The 13239-nt window shown below is 37.8% G+C and overlaps 2 protein-coding genes across 3 annotated transcripts; one reads left to right on the top strand and one right to left on the bottom strand.

The window, feature by feature from the left end:
* Positions 1 to 403: 403 nt before the first annotated feature.
* LOC129767914 (asparagine synthetase domain-containing protein CG17486) lies at positions 404 to 2734 on the bottom strand. Its single transcript, XM_055769192.1, has 6 exons — positions 2411 to 2734; positions 1944 to 2349; positions 1698 to 1885; positions 1220 to 1647; positions 983 to 1163; positions 404 to 920 (listed from the first exon to the last, which is right to left on the bottom strand). The coding sequence occupies exons 1-6, from the start codon at positions 2495 to 2497 to the stop codon at positions 456 to 458; spliced, it is 1755 nt and encodes a 584-aa protein (XP_055625167.1). The 5' UTR covers positions 2498 to 2734; the 3' UTR covers positions 404 to 455.
* A 6547-nt stretch (positions 2735 to 9281) lies between these two features.
* LOC129767202 (RNA cytidine acetyltransferase) lies at positions 9282 to 12742 on the top strand. Of its 2 annotated transcripts, XM_055767854.1 has the most exons (6): positions 9284 to 9599; positions 9657 to 10758; positions 10819 to 11340; positions 11405 to 11918; positions 11972 to 12524; positions 12584 to 12742. In XM_055767854.1, the coding sequence occupies exons 1-6, from the start codon at positions 9397 to 9399 to the stop codon at positions 12690 to 12692; spliced, it is 3003 nt and encodes a 1000-aa protein (XP_055623829.1). In that variant the 5' UTR covers positions 9284 to 9396; the 3' UTR covers positions 12693 to 12742. The 2 variants fall into 2 exon arrangements, with proteins under 2 accessions (XP_055623828.1, XP_055623829.1); XM_055767853.1 differs by having other exon boundaries at positions 9282 to 9599; positions 9657 to 11340.
* The last annotated feature ends 497 nt before the right edge of the window (positions 12743 to 13239 follow it).

Raw genomic sequence — 13239 nt, forward strand, 5'->3', positions numbered from 1 at the left:
ATTACATACTATTACTTCTATCAAAATCCGTCATCTATATATAAAAAATGTTCTGTTCGTTTATATACGCGTCAAAAACTCGATATATTCGGAACCGATGATTTTTGAATGAATGTAAAACAAGTACAGTAGAATCCGTTTAATATGACGTCTTTTTCAATTCCCTTAGATTTCATTATAAACGGATTCCACTGTAATAAAATAATGCATAGTAAAAATATTTTTAGTTTTATTTGTTCAGAGTTCGAAAAAACGTGCCGAAATTCGTGCCTCTACACTAGAATACCCTTTTAATCAGCAACCTCCCAACGTCGGTAACCCACACCTAGCGTGGTGCATCCACTCGAGGAATCTAGGGTAGAATAGTCTCTAAGATAGTTGGTGTATTATTATAGAGTGAATATCAACGTGTCATCAACCGTTTTATTTTAAAAATATGTCAACAGCACATAAAGTTATAAGGAGTTCAAAAATGTTGAATCATCCTTCGCATTCTGTTTTTTGTCCGCTATTCTAGAGCCAAACTGTAACGCTCGCTTTCGTAGTGAAGCGCATGTAGCTAAACCTAGCATATAACCACACAGACGCAACGTGAGTTTATCTCCTATACCGGGACCGAGAGGATGGTAGCACCTTTGAGAGGCTTGCATGTTTTGAACAAATGATATGAAATCTTCCTGCAGATATGGAGTTCTCGGTGTCACACCATGGTCACAAATAACTCTATCATCCCGTGCTAAATTCCTGCTAGGTAATCGATTCCAATCAATGTCCAACTCATCAGATAAATTTTGAAAAGCATGTTGAATTTGTTCGTCCGTGAATTCAGAATGTGAATTTCCGAGGTATCTATAAAAAGCCGCTCGGTGTCGACTGTAACCACCAAAAAGCTCATCTGCACCAGACCCAAGTAGAAGTACCTTCAAATGAAATTGACAGAACATTTGATATAATTTCGTACAGTCATTGTAACATAACATACTCTATTACTGCTGCTGTAATGATTGCCATTGGAAATACCTTCACCTCGTGAAGCAAACCATAATGCTGCACCTAACGATTCATCCAGAACCGATTTCAATGGGAATACTAAATCACTTATCCGTTGCTTCTGACTGTTTAATTCTCTACGGGTCACATTAATTTCCACAAAGTTCCACAGACTAATGGAATGAATCATTATTAAAAGGTATAAGTAATATAGTTGGTGAAAATGTACCGTTTTGGTCGCAATCGTTGTAGTTCTGTCAATGTTCTTCTGCCGGTCACTCTGTCAGGTACTTCCCAGTTAATAGCGTTTACTGAATGATCGATGGACCCTTTTGTCTTTTCAAAAGCAACATTCAATAAATCTAGTGGTATGTTCTCTTCCACAAACTTATCAGCCAATAAAGCTAAAATTGTGCAATCAATTCCACCAGAAAAAAGCACACCAACCTTTGAATGATGGCATGGTGAGTGCATTTCAATGCATTTTTTGCAGTAATTTGGTGTGCAAGCTATCCTCTCATAAACCGAGTTTGATAAAATGTCTATTAGCTTCCCACATGTGCTTGACACCAATTGGTTGCTCAACAAGAAATTAAAAATCTCTTCATTTGATAAATTTTTACTACTTTTGAGAAGAGTATGGTAATTGAATCCGACCTAAAAGAAATTTTTTAAAAATATAATTGGTTGACGTAATTTGTACATACTTCTGTTCTCGCCGTTGAGAACCAGGATAAATCAATGAAAATGTCTTTTAAAGCTGTAAAATCGAAAGGAGAAGTTTCTAAGGTGATTTTCCACGGAAGAAGGTTTATTTCCAAATTAGGAGCAGCCACATCAACATAGTATATACCATTAGGGGGCAACTCGACTATCTCACACAAAGCGTAGTTTCCTTAAAAACAAATTATTAAACTAATTTATAGCTTTTCGTTAGCATGAAATGTACTCACCAATAACGCTGGTTATTACCATTCCTTCACATGTTATTCCTATTAAGAGTGAATTTCGGCCAATACTGTCCCTTCCAAAGTAAACTCTCTGTAATTGCCTATCCAACAGTATAAAGCTAAACGGTCCCTTCAACAGTCTAAACAGTTCACCTATTTGTTCGACGGTATTTGTAGCTGCAATTTTCTCAAATAACCATTTGCTGTCACTCTCCAACATATCATCTCGATCGATGAACAAATCTCCATTGAACAGCATACTGAATCGTTCATTTTCGACAGGCTGGTGGCAAATCTGAGCACCTTGCTGCCACAGAACAGTGCCATACAATAAGATTGAAGGAGTACTGGAGGATTGTCCTGAATGGTTTGGCCCGCGGTTTTGTAACAAATGTTGGCATTGATTCAACTGTAAACGATGGAAATCAAATTGATAATTTTATAGTTTTGATAAGGAACACGTAATTTACCAATGTTTCGCCTTTGTCGAGGAGGTTCGTTCTAGAGATGTAACATAGGATTCCACACATTGCATTTAACGTTTGTAAACAAAGCATATAAGTGTCTCAAATTTGTTTGCCATGAAAGGATTCCAACAGAGTTGCCAGGCGATTTATTGAAATATCTTCAACAAGGTGCTTAGAAGCAAACCGCCTCTATCGTATGGTGAAACCAGGTGAAACAATCGTATGAAATGCAGTTTCAGCTATATTGGAATTGCTGTCGGTATTGTTAACAAACAGCTGCCGGCGGCTCTCTACAAACTTGCACAACGCTTATTAGAACGATGCCTACTATGTTCGGCTTTCGCGAATTTATGTGAAAAAGAAGAGATGATTTTGTAGAATTTCATTCTCATCAAGTTCATCCACTACTCTCGCATGTGAAAATGCAAAAATGGCGTATCCTAGCAATAACAAAACAAACAGACCCCACTCCGCAAACCGTAATCCCCTTCTTATTGAAGTGTTGATGTTGCTTCACCTGTTATACATTCATACAAGCGCCTTGCTTATTGGCGATCTAACGTACAAATCCAGCCGGGTGACGTCTTTAGAGAACCCCCATTGAACTGACAGGAGCCAACATATCGGGTATCCCACTGACATTTTCCCCTTGTTTTCATATGAATTGAATTGAGTATCCCACTGACAGTTCTGCTTGAGATTTTGCTAACGATCCTAGCATCAATCATAGCACCCGGCTGTACAAATCTACACCTAGGCGTCGCTGCGGTGAAAGTGATGATGGTTTTAAATTTTGCCATGTGAGCTTATGGAAGGTTTGTAGTTCTTTCCACAAATTACAATGTTATAATCATAAAAGAATATTTGATTGCGATGAGTTTGTAAGAAATTTAATTCTGCGCAATTTTATATATATCATGTTATTTATTTACCTCTTTCAGTACTGAAAACTATAAAAGTTTTGACAATGGTTGAATTAAAGAAGGAAATTCGAGAGCACAATCAAACACAAGTAGAAAAATGCACGATTCCTGCATGTGAGAACTACCTTGGAAAGCCCGGAAGTAAAATATACGTGATTTGTTTTTCGAGTTTTAGGTTACATTAGCATCATTTTCTTAGCTCAAAAACAAAATCCAGATGTCTCACCGATCGTTTACGTTTTGCGTTAGATCGCCAATAGCGAATTCGTTTTTGTTCAGTTCCAACCCCTGTGCCACACAAACTGCTGTAAAAACGTTTTTTTATTCACACAGTTTCAACCTAGTGTCGCACTAGGTTCGCCCCAAAAGCTGTTAGTTTCGCACTAAGATGTTTCACGGGTTGGCACTCGGGTTCACCAATACAACTATACTGAACTGTCAAGTTTCGAGTATTGTTTTGGAAAATCTAAAAATAAAGACTATGAAAATGGAAATCCTGCTGCTTTTGCTTTTGTATTATTGGAATCGTAATCCAATTCGGATTCTGATTTTCATGAGTATATCCGCGTAGACGGCATTAAGCTTCATGTGCTTTCTTTGGGAGGCAAAAATAATGATGGATATTCAGATGTAATAACATGCTTTTAAAATAAAAAATATGAATGGAAATTTACTTTTACGTATCGAATATTTATTTCATATGATGAAATAAGAGTTTTTTTTCCGAAATTGCAAAAACATGTTGAACGAAAACTGTGTCTGATGATGAATTTAAATTATAATAGTGATTATTTGTGGAACAAACAGGTAATGCTTCGAGAAATGGTTAGATGAGTGTCAGGGCTACATGTGTTAGGTAATCAAATAATATTAAGTAAAAATTTTCGTTCAAACTTTTATATTTTTACACTGCACTTGGCCCTTCTGATCTGATAGGGAATAATTTACCTCCCAAGCACTAATATCGTCACCAGACGTCGACACTGTACATTTGTCGTCGCAAACATAAACAAATCAGACTATATAACGCACATCAACAAACCACCGCATTCGTAAAATTGAAAACGTTTTTTTATTACAGTCAGTTTGGCACTAAGGCGGCGGTGACACTGGATGCAGAAAAGTGGTCGTACGAATTGTATGCAATAGCGAAAGTAACACCACAAACAACCACATTGAGTTGTATTGGTGTGGTTAAATTGCTTCCCCCTTGCTTCGTTCGAGTTCGTCAGCTTCTGTCGAACAAAATTGTTTGTTTCTTTTCGTACAATCGAAATTTCGTACGTACGTATCCAAAGTAACCTTAGTCTAACTTAGTTTTAAAAACGAATTCGCTAATAGTTTGACAATCTCCATACTCTATATCTCTAGCAAGACGGGTCTATGGTATTAGGTGAGGCCGTTTCGGCACTAAGTTGGTTAGGAGAGCGGTATATGAAAACAGTACGGACGAAAGCAGAAGAGAAATTATGTGCTTGAAGCGTGAAAGAGACAGACTGATCACGAGCTAACATGTGCACAAGCGTATTGTGCTTTGTTTACAAACAAAACACAGTACACTTCCAAGATGGTTGCAGTATGGTTTTAGCATATTAGCCCCTAAGATAAGATCAGACAATAGGGGGTCTTTTACGGACCAAATCTCGCGTAACTTTTGAAAAGGTCCAATGTAACATTTTCGTCAACTCGAGAAAAACGAAGTTGAATACCCAAACATTATTCCGCGAATTGTCTTAAAAGCTTTCTATCTTTATCGCTACTTTCACCACTAGCAGTCAAGAATAACTCTGAAAAACCAATCGTAACTGTTGTTCCGTGATTTGAGATTAAAGTTGAAGACTAGGAGCGAAAAATGTTACATTGGACGTTTTGACTACCCGCATTTGCACATTGGACATATTACGTTGCACGATAAGGATTTGAAACTAACTACTAAACAACAATCCAAATAACAGCATTTCATTCTAAAGGCAGATTATTATTGTTATCACTCGTTGAATTGCACTGAAATCGGTAACAACACCTGTAAGAAACAAAAACTCGAAACGACCGAAGTACGACTTCGTATTGTTTTGACTGCTTTGTTACTTCGGACGTTTCGGGCCTCGGAGGAAGGAAGCGTCCGAAGTAACAACCAGGCGCTTGAAATCCTAATCTGTACATTGGATATTTTTTGTATCGGCGATAAAATGATGAAGAAGATAAATACGTGAACGATTGTTTTTGTAATACATTCAATTATTGAAAACTAATAGCGTGCATCCATTAACTCGATTTGTTTACATTTGTTACATAGGACCTTTTCAAAAGTTACGCGAGAAATTTCTGTCAGATACGAACCAAATTTCTGTCGGTCGTTCTGATTTCTGATTGGCTGATTTCGATGAATTTTGTAAACAAAGCCGATTTTCTCAGTGTTGCCAATAAAAATAAATAGCGTTGGATTTGTATTGAATTTAGAAATGGTGAATTTAATGAATGTTACGATATTTAGTATAAAGGAAATGTGCAGGAATTATATGCATGTTTATGTATGTGTTTTTTTCACAATGGAATAAAGTGAACGACAAAACACTCATTTGTTAATTTAGCTTCGTTAGGTCCATAATGCGATTTCATATGTCGGAATAGAATTTCCATTGCTGACATGTTTTTTCCCGCTGACTTATTTTGATGATGTAAAGAGCTACGAATTTTGTTCTGATCTGTCGAGGAAAGTTTTCGCTTCATCGACGGTGTTCTCATAGTCGAATTCAATATTCATGTCATCCACATTATCACTAATATTGGATTAAGCTGAAATTCGATATGATGTCGATGCTTCTTCACTGTCCATCAATTTCTGGGATGAACATACTTCTCGGCACTTTGATAGCAAGTCCATCAATCCAACAAGATGTCCTTGTGCATCGGCTGTATGCAGAGCATTCGGTACTACGGTCATGTATAGCGAAAGTCACGATTTTCAAGTTGTTTCTGAATTACAATGAAGTTAAGCGCTGTTGTTTTGCACGAATCAACGTGAAATTATTCTCCAGACAATCTTAGACGAGTTGTTATGGATATCATTATTATATTATAGATATGGGTATTTAAAAGACTTATTTTATCCTTTATCCTTTTTGAGATTGCCTTACTGAAAATATGCAAAATCATTCATAAAAACAGAAATTAAAAAAATCCGAAATTTTATAATATTTGGCAACTCTGGCATCTTTATGTCATGGCTTCGTTTTCGTACGATCAAGGCGCGTAGAAGTATATCCTAAGGTGGGCCAACTTGCTAAAACCACTCTTCAGCCATCTTGGAAGTCTACTGTGTTTTGTTTGTAAACCAAACACAATACGCTTGTGCTTAAGCTCGCTCGAGATCAGTCTGTCTCTTTCACGCTTCAAGGAAATAATTCCCCTTCTGCTTTCTTCCGTACTGTTTTCATATACCGCTCCCCTAACCAACTTAGTGACGAAACGGCCTCACCTAGTACCATAGACCCGTCTTGCGTACGATGAAGAAGAGTAAGAAGCCAGTTGTCTCATCTTGTCTTAGATTAGCCCAAGACAAGTGAAGTGGAAGGTAAAACGTAATGTCAGAATTGCCGTTCGGACGTATCCCGTAAGTTTGAACTTATTTACATAGATGGTATCCAAACAACACTAAACATTGACTACAGTTTCGCCGACACGGTTGATTGTCGTTATGAACCAGCACAAAAAACAATGCTGCAAATTATGCGCCAGTGGCGGTGCCACGATCAAGGCATTCCCTGAATCACATTAGCCGAGCCAGCTGGCGGAAGCATATGCATAAAGGTTACTAGGTTACTATTTTCAACGACAACTGTTTATTTATTATACTGCTTCAAATACCTTCGACGATATCAAATGTGATACCAGGGACAGACATACAGCTGTACTTGCGTTGTACGTGTACAGCGTTGTACAGGTACCATCGTAGCATGACAGACATACTTTGGTTGTACATTGCACCGCATGTCAAATTGACAATCAGAAATTCGACCAATTTTCACCTCATGTTTCAATGAAAAAGTTTTTTTATTTAGCGTCTGAACTATCAAACACAACAAACAAGTTTCCAATCTGAGTTATTAACTCAAGAGAAAGTTAGTGAAAAGAATATTTACCAAGTGTTTTGATTCAATTTGTTCATGCTACCCACCACTAACCGTTTGTGGCGATGCGCACAGTACAACTGTAGTCATGTACAACGGTGAAACAGGTCGGTACAGATACAGCGATTGTACCGAGTTGCTTGCATGGTTCTAGCGCTGTACATGGTGACAGACATACATTTTTCGAAGTACAGCGCAAGTACAGCTGTATGTCTGTCATAAGTATAACCATACCAACGTAAGTAATAATATAAACAAATCCAAACTTTTCGTCTTGCCATTGCTTATACGTCTTTTCTAAATAGTGTAAATTGCGAGCCACCTGTTAACTCCACCATCTTGGATTAGCCCACCTTAGGATATACCAAGGCGTGTCTATGGTACTAGGTGAGGCCGTTTCGTCACTACGTTGGGTAGGAGAGCGGTATATGAAAACAGTACGGAAGAAAGCAGAAGGGTAATTATTTCCTTGAAGCGTGAAAGAGACAGACTGATCATGAGCGAGCTTGGGCACAAGCGTATTGTGTTTTGTTTACAAATAAAACACAATAGACTTCCATGATGGCTGAAGAGTGGTTTTAACAAGTTGGCCCACCTTAGGATATACTTCTACGCGCCTTGGGATATACTTACTGCCTTGATCTCTAGTATAAACACATACCTGGTATTCAATGTTATTGATACTGATAATCAAAACAAAACTCTGACCAAGACGGGTCTATGGCGAGATGAAGAATAGAAGGTGGGAAGATTCACGGGTTTTGGTTGTGTTAAATTTTGATTGTGTTAGTAGCCAGGAAGATAGCAAGTTCACATACCAGGCATACCAGTCAGTTACTCAAATGGTACAAAATTGAATGTGTCATCGAATAACGTTGAAAGAAGATATACAAAAGCTAATTACAAATTTCCAATTCATATTTTTCGCTTTATGGAAAAAATCAGAACATATCACGAACTAAAATGTTAAATTTTTTCTTTGATTTCAGAAATAGTATTCTAATGTCTACTATGTTTGGATTCTAGAGCAACTTCATGGAAGTTTGACTTTTGTCAGCAATTGTAATTACTTTTTCACAGTTAGGGTGCTGAAAACTTCAGTCGTCTAAAACTAAGACGCAAGCGGAAAACTTTTTGTCTCAATCTAAGTTATATAATTTTAAGTTATATAATTTTAATTTTTCAAGTTCATTTTACATGAAATAACTTGCAACCTTTTTCCCATGCTCTGTCAAATGTTTATCCGTCAAAGGAACAAAAGATTGTGTGACTCTGACTTTGTTCGTTAACGTTTTTGTTCGACGTAACGAGAAGTAAAATTGAATTGAAATTATGTTTAGAACACTCCAAAAATATTGAAATTTCAGTTTCTGTTAGAATGTCGGGACCTTATGATTTTGAACGCTAGCATTGATTTAGGGGAAAAAATAGATCGTTCATTTCATTTGCTTATTTTTACTTTTAATAACAACACTTTTCCTATGTAGTGGGCTATTGTAAGAAAAGTAACATACATAAACAAAATCTGTGACGTCACAGATTTAGAAAATCTTCCCACCTTTCATTTTCCATCTCGGGTCTATGGTACTAGGTGAGGCCGTTTCGTCACTAAGTTGGTTAGGGGAGCGGTATATGAAAACAGTATGGAAGAAAGCAGAAGGTGAATTTTTTCCTTGAAGTGTGAAAGAGACAGACTGATCACGAGTGAGCTTGGCACAAGCGTATTGTGTTTTGTTTACAAACAAAACAGTAGACTTTCAAGATGGCTGAACAGTGGGTTTAGCAAGTGGGCCCACCTTAGGATATACTTCTACGCGCCTTGACTCTGACCATAGACGAATGTCAACGTACCGCATTGTTTTGGACAGTCCGCATGCAGTAAACATTCAAACACGTGAAACGTTAGAATTTTTGCTCAAAATATCCTGTCGTGAAAATGGTTAAGAAAAAGATTGATAATCGAATTCGTGTAATGATTGAAAACGGTGTGAAACAGGGTCATCGCACAATGTTTGTCGTGGTTGGGGATAAATGTCGTGATCAGGTGCCGATACTCTATGATATGTTGACCAAGGCATCCGTAAAAACACGACCACCAGTGTTATGGTGTTACAAAAATAAGGATGAAGCGATTTCCAAGTATCTAAAACCGTTATTGTATGTATGGCAAGAAACTAAAGTACATTTTCTTTCCAGTCATGGTAAAAAACGTGCTAAAAAAATACAGGCCGGCAAAATCAGCGTAAACGAATCAGATTTGTTCGATACATTCAGGGTATCAACTACAATCCATGGGAGGTACTATAAAGATACACATACAATCCTCGGTAAAACATACGGAGTGTGTGTTCTGCAAGATTTCGAAGCTTTGACTCCCAATTTGCTTGCCAGAACAATTGAAACAGTCGAAGGAGGTGGACTAATCATCCTTCTGCTTAAAACTATCAATTCATTGAAGCAGCTGTACACCATGAGTATGGATGTTCACAAACGCTATCGAACTGAAGCTCATCATGATATTACATGTCGTTTCAATGAGCGGTTAATTCTCTCGCTAGCCGATTGTTCACGCTGTCTTTTAGTCAACGATGATTTAACCGTTCTTCCGTTGTCGTCAAAAACGGCTGAGGTTAAAACAGTGGATGTGAGTATGGCACGTAAAAGCCCTAATGACGTGATGCTAGAGGAACTTAAAGAGAGCCTGTCGGACACTCCTCCTGCTGGACCTTTGGTAAATTTGTGCAAAACGCATGATCAAGCTAAAGCCGTAGTGCAATTCATTGATGCTCTCGCTGAGAAACAGCTGAAACCTCCGACTTCCCTGACCGCAGGTAGAGGACGCGGCAAATCGGCTGCAATGGGACTGGCGATATCTGCGGCAATCGCATTTGGATATGTGAACGTGTATGTCACTTCACCATCTCCTGAAAATTTGATAACACTTTTCGAATTTTTAATGAAAGGTTTTGATGTACTGAAGTACCAGGAGCACACCGATTATAGTATAATCAGATCAACAAATGCTGATTTTAATAAAGCCATTATTCGGATTAATATAACTCGCAACAACCGTCAAACGATTCAATATATTTCTCCATGCGATGCGCACTTGTTAAACGCAGCCGATTTGTTGATCATTGACGAAGCTGCAGCTATCCCACTGCCTTTGGTTAAAGCTATGTTAGGACCTTATTTGGTGTTTATGGCTTCCACCATTAATGGTTACGAAGGAACTGGACGTTCCCTAAGTTTAAAACTTTTATCGCAGATTCAGAAAGACAATAATGCACCTCCACCGGTAAGTTTTCCTTCTTTTGTTCTCATTATCGGTCCATCTAACATACAAAAACATTCGCAGATCAAATTGGAAGAATCTATCCGTTATAGTCCGCATGATGCAGTTGAGTCCTGGCTAACATCTCTTCTATGTCTCGATGCGACTGTCGTGCCAAATCTCAATTCTGGATGTCCAACACCAGATGCATGTGAACTGTATTACATTGATCGGGATGCTCTGTTCTCCTACCATCGTGCTGCAGAGGCATTCCTGCAGCGGGTGGTGTCAATTTTTGTTTCATCTCATTATAAAAATAGTCCCAACGATCTACAAATGCTGAGCGACGCTCCGGCACATCATTTATTTTGTCTGCTGGGTCCGATTGTGAAGAAAGATCAACTACCGGAAATACTTGTTGTCATACAGGTCAGTTTGGAAGGGCAAATATCATCGCAATCGATACAAAATTCTCTAGCTCGTGGTATGAAGAGTGCTGGGGATTTGATTCCATGGAATATTGCTGAGCAGTACGGTGATCAACAGTTCCCAAAGCTCAGTGGAGCGAGAATTGTGAGGATAGCGACGCATCCGAACTATCAGAGGGTATGTAGCTACTGTTAGAAGACTTTTAGCGAACCACTCATATCTCAACTTATTACATTTAAAGATGGGTTACGGTAAGCGTGCTATGAAATTGTTACGAGGATATTATGAAGGACAATGCGCCTCCTTGTCGGACAGCCTAACTGAAGAGGAAGAGAATAACGGAATTCAGGCAATAGATGATGACGAGGTCGACCTGTTGAAGGAAACCATTGAACCTAGGAAGAATGTACCAACTTTATTGAAGAGACTGAACGAGAGGAGGTCAGAACATTTGGATTACTTGGGTACATCATTCGGACTGTCAAACGATTTATTAAGATTTTGGAAAAGTCAAAAATTTGTACCAGTTTACCTTAGCCAGAAGGAAAACGATCTCACTGGTGAGCATTCGTGTATAATGGTTTCACCTATAAGTCATAGTTTAGAAAAATTGGAGACTAGTGACTGGTTGAAACAATATTTTATTGATTTTCGAAGACGTATACTGAAGCTTCTGGGTAAATCATTCAGAAAATTCAGTACAGGCATGGCATTGTCATTGCTTGACAACCGAGCAGCGAAACTAGATGAACAAGGTAAGTCTGCCGATATTCAACACCACACCATTTTCAATTGGTTTAAATTTCAGATTTGACTCAGAAATCAATTGATGAATACTTTCTCCCCCATGACATCCAAAGATTGGAAATGTATACTCGGAATCAGGTAGAGTACAAGTTGATCATTGATCTGACGACAGATCTAGCCGCGCTCTACTTTCAATCGAAAATGGCCGTTAAGATAGATTCGCTCCAGAAGGCGATATTGCTGGGAATCGGACTGCAGCATAAAACTGTAGACGCACTTACTGAAGAATTTAATATGCCGAGCAATCAAGTTCTGGCTAGATTTTATGATTGCATTAAAAAGCTAACAAAGTATATTAACACAGTTATCGAGCGCTCAATCGAAAGTGGTTTAGTGAATGAGAATGATCTGAACACTGGTGAAAAATTGTTAGCACTTGATACAACAATATCCGACGAATTGGCAGAGGATGTAGAAAAGTTACGAAAGAAACAGAAGCAAGAGCTTGCAAGATTGAAGAAAGAAAATCTAGATCAATTCGTCATCAAAGGCACGGAGGAAGAGTGGAAGAATGTACTGACAAACAGTAAATCCACAATCGTCTCTATTAAGAGGTAATTTGATCAGAAATGTGTGACTGCAACAATAACTTAACCGCTTTTGATAATTTCAGTGGAGAAAAACGGATGGCAGAAAGTAATGGTATGGTTCTCGAGGAAAATAATAATTCTAAAAAGAAGAAGAAGGCAAAATTTTCCTTCGAAAAAAAAAGGAAAACATAAAAAGGTAAAGGTGTAATATCTTAAGATGTGCTAATAAATATGAGCAATATAATACATAAAAATCACTATACGTCGTTTCCCATTTCATTCATCACAATCTCTTGATGTAGACTATACATCATAATACTCTGAATTTTCAGCTTTGTATTGTCTCCGTGTGGTCATAAATCAGGGTAACTGCCAAAAGGTTTGTAAGAATATTTTCGCTATCTCCGATTTAATAACTCTATCACCGTCGGTCGTCATTAAAATTAACCCATTAACGGGTACCGGCGTCTATATTACCATCAACGATTTTTTTTCTTTTTTTTAACAATAAATTATTACTTCTAATCGTATGTGGTAACTTGTTCTAATGTCTAGCAACATGCCTGATTTTTTTGAGCGCGAAAAAATCAAAAAATATTCATTTTGGAGTCATTTTTGTGTTAACAACTCCCAATTTAGAACAGCAAGAGCAAATTTCCCGTAAAGTTATTGAAAAACAGTCATTTTGTTGAAGTTTTTAATACATATGAACTGTTTAGGACCTGTTGAGTCTGATGAT

Source organism: Toxorhynchites rutilus, chromosome 2, assembly GCF_029784135.1.
Source record: "Toxorhynchites rutilus septentrionalis strain SRP chromosome 2, ASM2978413v1, whole genome shotgun sequence".
In the NCBI taxonomy this organism is placed as follows: Eukaryota; Metazoa; Arthropoda; class Insecta; order Diptera; family Culicidae; genus Toxorhynchites; species Toxorhynchites rutilus.